The 14,745-nt window shown below is 40.5% G+C and overlaps 1 protein-coding gene across 1 annotated transcript; it reads right to left on the bottom strand.

Moving 5' to 3' along the window:
• Positions 1 to 1,048: 1,048 nt before the first annotated feature.
• On the bottom strand, positions 1,049 to 13,702 carry galnt12 (UDP-N-acetyl-alpha-D-galactosamine:polypeptide N-acetylgalactosaminyltransferase 12). The gene is made up of 10 exons (XM_026300362.1): positions 12,874 to 13,702; positions 12,318 to 12,487; positions 10,251 to 10,440; positions 9,642 to 9,827; positions 9,355 to 9,472; positions 8,723 to 8,899; positions 6,879 to 7,010; positions 6,490 to 6,603; positions 5,296 to 5,448; positions 1,049 to 4,297 (listed from the first exon to the last, which is right to left on the bottom strand). The coding sequence occupies exons 1-10, from the start codon at positions 13,215 to 13,217 to the stop codon at positions 4,160 to 4,162; spliced, it is 1,722 nt and encodes a 573-aa protein (XP_026156147.1). The 5' UTR covers positions 13,218 to 13,702; the 3' UTR covers positions 1,049 to 4,159.
• Between the last annotated feature and the right edge of the window lie 1,043 nt (positions 13,703 to 14,745).

Raw genomic sequence — 14,745 nt, forward strand, 5'->3', positions numbered from 1 at the left:
TAAAGTCCTGGCTCGCAGATCTGTATTCTTCCTCATTTTCATCAGTGATGCAGCCCACAACAGCTGAGTCATCAGAACATTTCTGCAGGTGACAGTGTGCTATGTGTGAGTTGCTGTTGAAGTGCTACAAATGGATGGTGAAAAGGAATAAAGCGTACCGTGGTCTGTTGGTGACATAGTCCATAGGTCCAGGCAGTGGTCCACCATTCTGTCCCTCAGCACTGATGGCTGTATAGCGGTGAAAGCAAAGGAGAAATCATAGAACAGGATCCTCAGAGTGCTTCCAAGCCTCCACAATGGCCTACCACCCATGAGTTTGCCTACCTGCTGAAGTGGAACCCCACTGCTGAAGTGGAACCATTAAGAGCAACGGGGGAACACTGATGGTGAGTGAGTTGTCTGAGGTTTCGGAGGTTTTGTCAGAGTCAAATCTTTTGAAGAACATATTCAGCTCATTCAGCTCATGTGCCTACTCAGTGCACCCTTCAGGTTCCTGGCACTGGGTGGTTTGAATAAATTTATGTAAAAATACTAAATGCTATGCAAAAAAAGTGCATATTTTTATTCCCTATTCACTATTCTTACATGTTCCTCACTCCTTTTTCATGCATTTGACAAGAAGACATAGCCTACACCCACCCCATAACGTGAAACAAACTGCAGAGCGTCATCTATGAGTAAGACTGCAGTGTCAACAGCAGGGAAAACAGAGCAGCTTTGTACAGGCACAACATTTCACCATCTCATTCAGCAGCTGGTGATCAAACCAATCAGATATGGTTGAAAAACTCATCCCCTCCTTTCTATCTCTCTTTTTATTCTCTCATTATCCTCCGAGCATCTTGATTCACATCTCCATCACAGCTAAATCTGGATGATAGCCCATTTAACTCCTCACGGATGCAGATGAGTCAGTGTTATAGATAAACAATGGTGTACTGTGGGATCGAGTATTTTTAGTAGAACATTTTTTTGTAAATGAAAACTGCCATGCTTCCAATGTTGATACTCATTTCAAATACATAAAACAGGCAAAAACACAAATATAACATTCTTCATGTGTTTACTTATTTTGACTAGTCAGACTATATCAAATAAATACAAATGTTAATAACATTCTTAACTTTTAATAACAATATTAGGCCACTTTAGTTACTGACAGTATTAATAGACCAGTGTTATTTGTGTGTTTACCACTTAAATAATTCTAATGTCCCCAGTGGGAATTGTTTAACTATTAAAAACAGAAAATATAAATGCAGATTTGAAGATATGCACACAGCAATGCTTGGTCCATTAGGGTTTGATAACAGTACAATCAGCCACTTTAGTGGTTTAAGTGCTCACACTGTTTACAATACAGGTTAGGTTGATATAAAAGCCCTATATGACCTGTCAGAGAGATATGATCCCCGACTGGCAAATATTAATTTTATTGTAGCTGTGTGTGTAATATTAAATACAATATAATATATCAAATATAACACCAGCATAAAACACGCTTTACGACGTGGGGCATGTCTAGAATAACAGATGACCCTATTGGAAAATAAATAACCCCTTATAATAACAGAGAATATTTATGCTGCACTCCCAGGCTAAAGACACAAACTGACGGAAATGGCAAAGCTGTCACTTCTTTAGTACATGAAGCAGGAGCAGAGTATTAAAAGAGGAATTTCACCTGCTTTTGGTGAAAACGATTTCTCATGAATGATACTCATTGTAGCAGCTTAAGTGATGAAACACCTACAGGATGGCCATGTGCACCATGAAAATTTCAAACATGTTACTAAGACTTTCCAAGATGAAGTACCATCACCATGCACAATCAGCATTACCACCCATCACACAGTCTTGAGATGGCTGTCCTCTGACCCATTCCACTTATTACCAAGTGTCGTCTGCACAATCATGTGCTATTCATAATGCTACCAAAAGCCTTTATGCACTAGTGGCATCCTTAACCCCAGTAATTTGGTCCATTTACCAACACACTTGAAACTTATTTTGTGCCGTCGTCCTACTCATTACTGTGCAATGCTCCCTGCAGTACAATTGCAAATATATGGCAGGTAAAATACATCTTGTCCCTTTAGGCTTGTTGTATAGCTCCTAAGCAAAGATGTTGTGATGTTATTGTAAGTACTCATCCTAGTACATTACTGTAAATTCATGGTATTTGGCAAATGAAGATTCTGATTCTACTCAAGCCCCATGCTTCGTACAGGCAAAGTAGTCTTTTTCCCCATCTCCTATTGTGAGTATAGATTCTAAATCAATAGCAAACATCTATTTCAGTATGATCCTCCTCTTACATTTCCTAACAGAGCTCTTTTCAGACTGATGGGCCATCAGCATGTGAAGGTTAATGGTAAAGAAGAGATCGCAAATTGCTGCATCCAGTCTCCTCCATTATCTGCTTCTACTGTCAAAAACTAAACTCTTGATGACCCCTGTTCATAAATCAAACCTCAATCACACGAGCATACATGTACTCATCTGAGGAGGATTTTCCTGGCTTGAGTTCAAAAGGTTTGTCCTCTCCCATACACTGCTGACACACAGAGGGAGAGGTGCTGATAAAGAATTAGGGGAGGACCAGGAAATCAATCAGGAAGCAATCTGGCATCCCAGCACTCTGGAGACACAAGACCTACTCCTTCCCTCAGTGCCACTACATAGCCTGAGTGACAGCCACACAAGTGACCACAGCTCCAAACAGAGGGATCAATAGTTGTCCGATTCTGAAAAAGAGGCAGTGTGCTCGAATAACCACAAGCCGCCAGAGTAAAATACATTCACCCAAGGGAATAACTCCTTTCCTGTGCATAATCTCAGCAGGGGTGTATAATACTCTAAGCGTCTAAATACTTTGTGACACATCTTAACTAATGCTCTCTTTCTGTCTCATTGTGTGGCAAAATATCCATTCAGCATGAGAACATTCCTCATGATCCCATTCACCTGATGGGATATCTTAAAATAGAATAAAAAGGGTTTTTTTTATTATTATTTTATGCCAGGCCCTTCGAATAGACTTCAAGTGCAAAAGTGAGATGAAGAAGAATACCTGTATTCAGTGTTTATGCATTTGTACTTACCAGCATTAAATGAATACAATTCCACTTAATTACAATAAAAATTTAGATGTCTGGAGTGATGCTATGAAATAAGAGTCATTTAGTCTCATAAAAACATACATAATTTAAAACATAACATGATGTAAATACATAATATGCAGCTACAAATGATTTAGCCATTTGAAGCTGCATATCATTTAAAGGGCACAAAAGATAGTAAGTACACTAAGTTGGGTGGATTACTTTTTTTTTTTTTTTAAACAACTTCAAAGGCTAGTATAATGGCTAATGCCATATTATTTCAGTTAAATTTGCATTGCAAAATTACCTTGGTCAAAGCAGAACAAAATAAGACTAGAGTTTCTTCTGTTATCAGTAGTCAGGTGATTACATTTAAGAGGTACAAGGCACTTATAATGCCTGTCATCTGAGGCTTTTTTCTAAGTCACATGTGTGTAAGAGCAGCAAGCACTCAAAACATCCTGAAAAGGTTCTTAACAAAATACCTGAAAATCTGTCCCAGTTTCTCTTGACAAATAGAACACAGTAAAAAAAAGAATGCAGAAAAGGCACAGTGGCCCCCTCTACAGGAGGCGATGTAAATATTATCAAATGCCTCATGTGGCTCTGAAAATCACTGTAATGCCAACCGGCTAGCTCATAACAGGCTCTAGGTCTGTTGACAGAGGTATGAAGCGGTTTCTTTCTAATGGATGCACACACGTTCGAATCTTTGTCTGTGTGTGCATAAAATAAGTGAGCTACATTGATCTCCATGATTAGAAAAACAATACATATTCCAGCAGGCACCCGTCTCCCAGCAACAGCATCCAAGAAAAATATTTTCATATATATTTACTTCAGAAATTCACCTGCCTGTAGTTATCTTTTCCTATTGGTCCATAAAATCCAGCAGACGCAGAAATGTGCAAGTGTTAAAAGGAAACACGGAAGTTTCCTCCTTTGGGGAAGGCAAATATATTAAAAAAAAAAAAAAAACATTTAGCAATCCAATCCACCCACATCCCACCTCAGGGTGTCGAGCCTGAATAAAAAATATATTTGGATTGATACCATTAGCTTCTCTCCTCAAAGAACCATTTTTGATGGAGGCTGTCAGAGCAGGGTTGGAGTGAGGGGGCTGGTGTCCCATTGTCCGTCTTGTCTACTGCCTCAACACACTTCTGGCTCTCCGCATGGTACAGACTCCCATCCTGAAAACAGCCAGGTGTAGTATATCCATTATAAAGAAATGTAATAATATTATACTAAAACACATTACTTACATGTTTGTTGATTGTTAATTGCTCAAAACACTATGGGGGTTAAAAAACTTACTACTGGTGCTATGTAATATGCACCTAAATGATCTAAACTGCTGCTCAGTAAAGTGAAAAGATAGTTTTCAGTGTTTAATCATGAATTAACAACACTGTTTTGAAAGCACCAAAGCTTGCTGTGCTTCTCATTGAAATGCCTGTTGAGCTACCTTTCGTGTGATTCTTTCTCTCATCCTTGTTCCTCTACTGACCAATTCCAAGATTTACATTTAGATAATGTGGTTTAGGTACTGACACTGGTTTAATGTGACTACACTGAACACATGCTCAACAACTCCCAGCACTGTGTGTTGAATACCGAGCTCGATGATGCTCTGTGTTGTACAGTTAAGTATCAGCCACACTGGCACTCGGCACCTGTGGAGTGGCTCAGCGTGACATTGACATGACTTTGACTGTGGCACAAATTAGATTTGGTTCCTAGCAGGGACCGCATGATGCAGTTCTCTCATCTTGAATCCAATAATCCAGTTTACATTATTACTGTATCACTTTGAAAAGAAATATTCTTGAAAACAGACACATTTTGAGCCTGCAACAGAAAGAAAAAGGAGATATATTTGTATGTGACTCGATGGTTGTGGAAACAGGAAAAGCCAGTGTTTGAGAATCTGGTTCACAACACATTCTGAATCATATTTGGTGGTTTAAGAGGGAAAGTAATAATTAATGTGAACGGATGAGCAAATTCACAAAGGAAACTATTTTGTGGGCCCCAGCTCAGATTTCATGTTACACTTCTTTTTGTCTACCAGACAACAAATTGAAAACTCATGCTACCCGGTGCTTTCACTGCTACCATGTCGCTTCCTGTCTGACCATTGTTTACATTTGGATTTAATCGATGCCAAAAACAGAAATATATCCCTTACCTCTCGGAAGACAAATTTCTGAGCTGCAGGTACAGGCTGCCCCCGTTTTCTGCACAGCTGGAGGGTCAGGTAGGTGCTGACGTCACTCCCAACGCATCCAGCAGGCTGTCTTGTGTTATAGCGGATCTCACCATCCATGGAGTATTCAAAAAACTGCAAGAGGAAGCAAAAAACCTCAGTTTCGATCTAGATCTTTTCAAGCAAATTGTGTAATTAAAAAAAAACAAAAAAAAAACAGCATTTTTACAACAAATTTGTATTCTCTCTTGAAAGTCAAAAGAAAGACTGTATTTGGTGCATGTATCTATTTTACACTTTAAATCAACTGATTAAAACAACTTCCGTTTAATTTTTACAACATTTCAATTATAACAAATGTTGTTTTAGTCACTGTCAAGAGAATCTGTACATGCATATGTATGTGTGTGACTCAGAGGTAAAAGATATGCAGCAAGAAAGCAAATGGGCACAGTGTACTGAGAGATGGCTTGGCTGTCAATGTTTATGTGAGTGCGCGTGCACACACACGCACACGCACACGCACGTGCACACACACACACACACACACTTGCTCAGCTATACCTGTGAGGACACACATTGATATAATACATTCCCTCTCACCTTACCTTAACGATCACGACTAAATGCCTAACCCCAGCCCTTAGCCTAACCTTACTCTAAGTACACTCTGCTGCTGTGTGTGTGCAGCCTATGAATGAAAGTGTGGAATGAGTGATGACTGGGAGTGCTCTCATAAGGCAAACAGCGCAAGCACTGCAGAGCTCGCTTCCTACAGAGACAGCATCAGTGTGCATCCACAGAGGGTTAGCAATGGTAAATTTCACGATGCTTCCTGGACTACTGTCAAGAAGAGAGGATAAAAGCTTTGGGATATACACTCTTCTTTGTATCAACAAGGCCAAAATATCATTTTTCAACCTGGGATCTAGCAATCTAGTCCACTACTCCCAGATCTATAAAAGTGCAGCTAAAATCCTTTGCTGTTTACTATGAAACAAGATGACTGCATGAGTCTCACTAGCTATTTATGGCAATGATTGCATGTTTAACATGTTTAATAGTAAAACTGAGACATTTAAATGCCATTAAAACATACTGAAGTGATTTTTCACCAAACAACACATAAAGAAAACATTACGTAGGCTGTTTGCCTGAAAGGCAAATGTCCAGTACCTGGTTTTGGCCCATGCCGTGACAATGGTAGAGGATGACCCTTTGCCCTACAATGACATGGTCATCTGCAGGATTGTAGTCAAAGCAGTAGTTGGCATTGCCTCGGTTTTTCAGCTACAATGAGGAAAAAGCAGTTATATACTGTATATACATATAATATCGATTTTTTCAGGTATTGCTAAACTACAACTTACAGCAGCTCACACAGAGGCAAGGAAATGAATGCATGGGCTAATCTTATAACATGGAAATGTCATATTTTTCTTATATTTTTTTTAAATCTCTAATCTGCACTGCTCAGCTGGATTCAATATAATTAAACAGGAGATAATTAGTAAATTCATATTCCTGTTTGAAGCTGACAATCAGTGACTCAGATGTGTTCTCACCATTCCAAACATGCCTGGCCGATCCTCTGGGACATTAATATCAGGGTAAACATTGTCCAGATACCACCTGAAGCTCTTACAGCCCAGCTTCTCTCTAAGCTTCTTCCGTTCACTCACATCCCCAAAAGCCTCCTAGAAACAAAGACCACAAATGATAATGGCACATCATTACTTTAGTTATACTTTCTGCCTTAATACGCTGAGATTCAAAACAATATTAGAAAGAATGAAAGTGCTGTAATGGATATTACATGATGCTAAGTATCAGGTTGATGGTATCTTTCCATTTGTACAGCCCCATTGCAATGATTGTCAGATAGCTGCAGTATTTGTAGCATAGCACCGTGCTGAAATAGTATACAATAGCACCATCTATTGTTGCTCCATAACTCTACACAATTACAATATATTTCAAAATATAACACACTCTCAAACAAACAGCTCCTAAGTGCCAACCACTCCTACATCCTAGTCAAACAAGAAACAGAGGATGGGCTTGTATATTTTATACAGGCAAACACTTCACTAAATGCTTTATATTGACATAGTTACACATACATGCATACACATAAGAGTATCTATGCAGAGGGTTTACTTAGGTTTAACACTTCCTTATTTGCTATTAAACAAGAGTTGTGCACATAACTCTCGTGGACTGACAGGTTACTCATCATCTTGACAGTTTCAGTGACCCATCATCCTGCAGCACACTTTGTTTTATATTTTACTCCAGCGAGAGTTGGCAACGTAAAACCCTAACAGACTGCCTGGAAAGATTAAAAACAGTCATCAATATATAAATTAGATTGGCTCAGTTTGGGCTTGGTGGTGGGAAGATATAGTCATACTGAACCTCAGCTGCTAATTTATGCAAGTACACATCTCACTTCCTGAGATGTGTACTTATACTTCTTTAGCAAAGGAAGTCGACTGATCATGAAGTGACAAAAAGGAGAAACGTCTGTGTTGACTATGTTGTCACAAGGGAAACTAAATAAGAATATGCAAAGAATTGCTTGATATGAAGTCAATATATTGAAAAAAGTATCTTTGATCATCTGCATCTGCTTATCTTAACCTCATAAATCTGCTGGAAAGGCTGTTGCATACTGAAAAATCATAAGAATGAAACTTCATTTAATTAAATCTAGTGGGAAACATTTGAAGGAGTCTTAAAGAGCTTCCGAAAGAGAAGATCAACACTGCTTGAATACTGGTGTATTGAGTTGAGATGTCATGTCACTGCAAGGTTGGCAGGGCTACCTCCTCTCAGGGAAATGAGCACTACCTGATCTGTGTTTACAGAGCTTCTCCTCTTTACTACATGGTCACATGCTAACCCAGCTTCTCCGACGTAATCACACGCACAAAAGCAGGGCACCCCATGGGTTAGCGGTGCCCTCACCCTGTCAAGGACAGCTAGGTGACACCCGCTGGCACGGAGTGACACGGAAAGGTGGTAATCACACACCGGAACGCCCTGACACCGCTGTCACCTTGGGTGTCACTTAATCAGGGGAGCTTTTACATCACAGCAGGAGTGCAGTGTGTGTGGAGTTTTGTGAGAAGAGCCAGTGTGTGTCATTTTGTACCTCTGGTGTTTGGGACTGAGAGTGTATTCACTGGTGAAATCAAGCAATTAATCAATGAGACAGTTTTGTGATGAGTGCAAATGCAAATGCAAATGCAAAAAAAAAAATAAAAAAAAACAAAATACTGCTTCACAATGCCACATAAAGAAAACAAGTGATTCAGTCATTCAGTGGCTCACAATGCCTGCTAAAGAAATGGTTTGGGTTGTGTTAGATACCATTAATGCATGCACACCATCTGTGCAGACTCACCAGCCGTGCATGGGGGCTTCGATGGTAGTAGACCTCTTTGAATTCATCCAGCCAGACCTCAGCAGCTCTCACGCTGTTTGCCAGTGCTTTGCTTCGTGCATACGGGGCTGTTTTAGGGAACACATGACCCACATGGGAGCATGGGTGGATCTCGAGGCTGCCCCCACACTGCCAAATCTAAGACACATCAACACCACCACCACAAAGATTTGGTTAGCCTCTCGGGCCACAATTCGATCATTTAATGAGGCAACACAAAGCACGGCTTTGTTGTGGAAGTGCTTGGAAACAGAAAGGCGGTTTTGCTGTTAGAGAGAAATATTTTTGGTTCATTCCCTTTGGGAAATTGCAATATTGGAGAAAAGGGACATTCAAATTCTTCACTGCAATTAAAGTATTAGAATCTTTGGCCTGTTTTCACTGGTGGTTTATTTATAATTCTTTCAGGGTGGAGGAGGCTTATATGCAGCTCTTGGAAAATGTAAACCAGATCTGGCTTTTTTGTCGCTAAAAGCTCTACATATTTCATGTTGATATGGACATAGTGTGGGCATGGTGCCTATTTTGTAGAATATAAGTATACAGACTAGTACGCACACTCAAACACATACAAATAACTTTTTTTTTTTTACCCTGAAGGAGAACTCCAGATTCTCTCCTCCCCAAACCTCCATCCCTGTGTCATATGTACCCAGGTAATGGAAATAGCGCTTGCTCACAGCGAACAATCCACCTGCCATAGTAGGAGACCTGAGAAGAAAAGAACAGTTCAAGTCTAGAACACCACTAATAAATTATAACTTACCTGGATGAGACAAGCAACATGTCAGCATGGGGTTTAGTACCAGATGACAGCAGTGACAGACGCATTAGCGAAAGGTGTAAGCTGTGTCCTTCAGAAAATGTTCAGGTGACACACCTGATAACATCAGTTGGTGAACGACGGCGTTTCTGCTCATAGTCTGGGATAGTGTGCCAGGTAAAGACCAAGCGCCAATCAAAGCCTCCAATCTGAGGTTCTCCAGAGTGGCCTAAATACTGGAAGGTGTTCCAGTCGATCACATCAATGATGGGACACACGACGGCCGATGGCTCCTCTTTGATCCTTGTGGAGAAATGACAGAAAGGCTGTTGACAGGGTGAAGGTATTGTAGTGCTACAACGCAAGCAATTTGTTCATTAAATTTCTGTCTCAACATCTTGTGTCGCCCTTTCTTTAAAGTGAATTGCTGAGCCTGCACCAAAAAACAAAGTGAACATGCCCCAAAATCTAGGTACTACTCAAAATAAAACAGAAACCTTTTCATCACCTATTAGTACAAAGTATAGTATAACCTCAGCGTGCAGTTATCTCTATCATACGTAGCCTGAGTCAGCTACATAACAGCACTCCTGTTAGTTGACTTGTAGTGATTTGGTGCAGCACTCTGTGACCCTTCAGCAGGACTAAAGGACAATCTTTTCACCAGCCTTTCCAAAAATACTCAAGAGCAAGAATCTGTTCTCTTCCTGCTGAGGGTTTTCTCACCTGTGGAGCAGGGGCTCTAACCAGCCCTCATGACACTCGCAGTGACAGTCCAGGAAGGTCAACACGTCACCCGTGGAAATCGATGCCCCTACCAGCCTGGCCCGCACCAACCCCTCCCTCTTGGTGGTTCTGATCAGACGCACCTTCCTCAAACCTGAAATGTACTTTTCCAATGGCTCCTTGAGATGAGCTTTGGAAAAAGAAAACAAGCAAATGAATGAACTAAAATAAGACATTTAAAAAATGTGTTACACTCTAAGTGAGTGGGTAAAGGCCATGTTTGTGTTTGCAGAGAAGTTATGTTTCACAAAATCACTTCCATCAGTGAATGAATGAATGAAACAAGGCCAATGGGTACAACAGAACAACTGCAACGTGCCACCATCTTTTAATAGCCGTTACAAAAGCTGATTAAGAAAAAGAAGCTTCAGTGTTTCAGACTGGTTGACACACTACATTCAGAACATCTATCGGGTGTCTTGGCATTAAAACAACAGAGCTGATCATTGAATTCAATGAAATCGGCGGTGGTGAGTTACCTATCAAGCATGTGGTCAATAATAGAACATAAAAACAAAATATTATAACTTGACATATAAATATGTGTACTATTTATCTCTAGCAGGTTAGATTACTGTAACGGCCTGTTCACAGGGCTCTCAAAATGAGCTGTAAAGCAACTGCAGTACATTCAGAACGCTGCTGCTCAGGTCCTGACTAAAACCAGAAAGCACAACCACATTACTCCTGTTCTCAGATCTCTGCACTGGCTTCCTGTCCCTCAGAGAATAGACTTTAAAACAGCACTGCTTGTGTATAAGTCTCTTCATGGCTCAGCACCACATTACATCTCTGACATGTTGAACCATCTCAAACTCTGAGAACATCAGGGACAGGCCTTCTGCTCGTGCCCAGAGTCAGGACTAAACAGGGAGAAGCAGCGTTTCAGTTTTATGCAGCTAAAACCTGGAATAGTCTTCCTGATGATGTTAGACAAGCCTCATCACTGGCAATGTTTAAGTCCAAGCTAAAAACCTTTCTTTTTAGTGTGGCATATAACATATGACAACTGACGTGATTTATTTATATATGTTTATATTTACGCGCTGTGATTTATCCAAAGTGATTTATCTGCACTCAGTTTCCTTTAATATTAATTTCACTATTTTTGATTCTTGCTTATGTATTTTTAACTTGTCTTTTAATTATGTAAAGCCCTTTGAATTACTCTGCGTATGAATTGTGCTATATAAATAAACTTGCCTTGCCTACTATGTATGTATGTATGTCTGTCTTTTCCTTTATATTTTTCATTTTGAGACACTGAGCTGCTCTCACATTCTCTTTCTCCTTTCCCACTAGTCAACCCAGGGCAGAGGGAGTGGCAGGTATTGCACTCCAAATGGTTTTAGAACCACTCCTTAAAATGTCTCAGCCGCAGATTTTCAAACTGTGCACAGTGTTTACTGCAAATTACTTCAATGAATCACGACAAACTGGAACTGATTTCCTCGTCAGCAAATCCCTCTTAATTGTCAACTGGACAAACAACGTTCTTGATTTTTCCTGTTACAATTATGACAACACAATGACAAAGAATTCATTCATACAAGGTGCTAAGTACTAAATTTTACAACTCTCCTTCCAGTCTGGAACTGATAAAATCCACAGGCTTCCCTCAGGCCAATTTAGATGTATTTTGTTATTGACTGTTTACTAACAGCATTTATTTACAGGATGTTTTTGTATATTCTTATGGAAGATACATGACACTGAAACATGTGAGTCTATCAAAATGCGTATTACTTTTGGTTTCACCTAGATTTTATTTTCCCTACCTCCGTGTATCTCTTTGATTTTCCTAACTGGCTGCATGTCAGTCTAACCTCCCTGCTACCTGTCTGACAAACCGTTGACTGCCACCAGTCTGTGTGTCTCCCCATGTGTCTATATGACAATCTTTCTGTCCTTGCTCACTGTCAATCTGCCAGCCTGCCTGCCCACAGCCCATCTGCCTGTCCATCAGTCTGTCCGTCTCAGCCTCCCTGCTTTACTCTGTGCCGCTACCTCTGTCGCTGTAGTCGTCCACCAGCACCACCTCTTTCAGCAGGATGTCAGGGGATGTCTCCAGCACGCTGTGGACCGTCCTCAGCAAGGTGGACCAGGCCTCATTGTAGAATGCGATCACCACAGAGGTTGTAGGCAAGGACAGATAGTCATACTTCAGCTCTCTGCAACTGCGAACAGACAATGTAAGAGAAGAGGAGGTGAGGCTGGCGTTCACAAGTACTGCAGAGAGTAGAAAGCTTTATGTTAGCTGCCCAAGTAAATACTCCTCAGTGCCAAAAAGAAGTTAATGAAACAGAGGACCTTCAGTTAGCAGCAGCTGATATAACTCCACCTCAACAGCAGATTGCTCAGAAAGAGCTTTTGTGTGTGTGTGTGTGTGTGTGTGTGTGTGTGTGTGTGTGTGTGTGTGTGTGTGTGTGTGTGTGTGTGTGTGTGTGTGTGTGGTAGTTACTGAGTTGGGTTTTAGCTTTACTGTAAGATCCACACTGTAAAATCCATCTAAATGCGACTTCAGGGTGAGATTAGTGTTGACACCGCTCAGCTGGTTACTTACAGCGGGTTCCATATCTCTGGCAGCCTGCGATGTAGTGACAGCCTATCACTGACATAAATGTTAATCTGGTGTTTTTTGAAGCTCTCGTCCTCTTTTCTTTTCTCCTCTTCGTTCAGGTCGAGTTTGACAGCTCTCCCCAGTTCACCCGGGGCATTTAAATCCAAGGGGGGCTTCTCGTAGACCGGCTTCTTCAGCTGCTCATAATCCAGCTCTCTCACCCCAGGGGCGGCAGCACTCGCGTCCCCGGAATTGTTCCTGAAAAATAGTAGATACCCCACTAAAGTGCCACTGAAAATAAAGATAATGAGGAACTTGTTTGCAGTCCTTCTTCTGCATGCTGCCATCGTGTCGCTTCTTTCCTCGGTGAAAAGTTGGGCTGAGGTTTCATGCCCTGAGGAGGAGGCGCGCTCCGCTGTTAGCCTGACCTATTCAAATCTAGTTTAACCACAAAGTTTTCCATTCTCAGTGATAGATAACCAACCAACCAACTTTCTGGGTGTTGTTTCTTCTTGGGCGGAAAGTTAACGTTATCTTTATGGGCGGACGTTGGACCAGCTGGACACTCCTCCTGGCCGAGGAGAGTTAAGGCTCCGCAGGTTAACGTTAGCTAGCTGCCCGACCTGTAGCTTCCTCCTGAGGCAAAACAAATCTGTGGCGTGTGCTTCGCTTAGCTTTCAACAAGAAAATAAAATATTACAATTAAATATACACACATTAACTCGGTGTCAGGATGGAGTGATAACCCCTGACCGTGATGTAATTTCCTGAAGTTCACGATGCTAAACTTTACCCTTTAGTTTCTTGAATATAAGTTTGAAACTACTGTCAAGCTAGCCGAGCTGGTATGTACATTTCCGGTGAAGGTGTTTCAAATTAAAACGCTGCATTTTACCTTAACTTTAAATGTCATTAAATGAATAACAGCGGAAACGCTATATAAACTGCAAAGCTATATTATCTGCTGCTATATTATAATGGTCCCGCTCCCTTTTCGAACAACAGTGCTCCTTAATACCCAAAATGTATAAAATGAATCGCGACAATTTTACGCTTTTATTTTTTATGCAAAAGCGGACATGAGGTGTATTTCCTTCTTTAATTTCTTCAATTTAATCGCGTTGAATTTTAATATAGCACCGGGCATCTGGTTTTAATCCTTAGAGCAGGTAAATTATGGATTGGTAGCAAACACGAATCTGGCATTGAGTACAATATTCCATTTTTTATTATCCAGCCATATTAGAAAATAGTATTCAACTCTACCTTCTGAAAACAATTACAACAATTTAACTTCTGTTTTCAGGGGGAAAAACACATTCAGAGCCGTGAAGGAAGGACGACTGGCCCGAGTTTCGAAATCATTTACCGCAGTGCCTTTATTGCACATGAAGCCAGTTGTCACTCATATGAAACTGATATGAAAACTCTTGACACCAAAGATGAAATCTGACACAAAATGCATGTTTAAGCAAATTAAAATGCTAAATAATTAAGGCGATCATTGGAGGCGAAGCAGTAATTTGAGTGGCGTGCTGTTTGATCGAGTACTCATATTGTGAAAATTACAAAGAGACAAGGGAAGCCAACAAGTCAGCCGGAATGTTGTAATATACCACGGTAGACTGGGCTTGTCGTGTCTGTCAGAGATACAATAATAATCTTAATGCATGATGGCGTTTTCATTTAGGACCGGGTGACAGAGAACATTTTCCATGCAACAGATATTTTGTGAAAATGCCTTTATTTATTCAAGACATCAGGAGTGAAGTGCTACTTTTCTTTGTTTTCCAAACGACATACTTTAATATTTCATAAGTCTAGTAAAACACTGTCATTGTTTTTAAAAAAAGTTTAAACATACAGTTAGGCCTA

This window comes from Mastacembelus armatus, chromosome 11 (genome assembly GCF_900324485.2).
Source record: "Mastacembelus armatus chromosome 11, fMasArm1.2, whole genome shotgun sequence".
Taxonomy (NCBI): domain Eukaryota; kingdom Metazoa; phylum Chordata; class Actinopteri; order Synbranchiformes; family Mastacembelidae; genus Mastacembelus; species Mastacembelus armatus.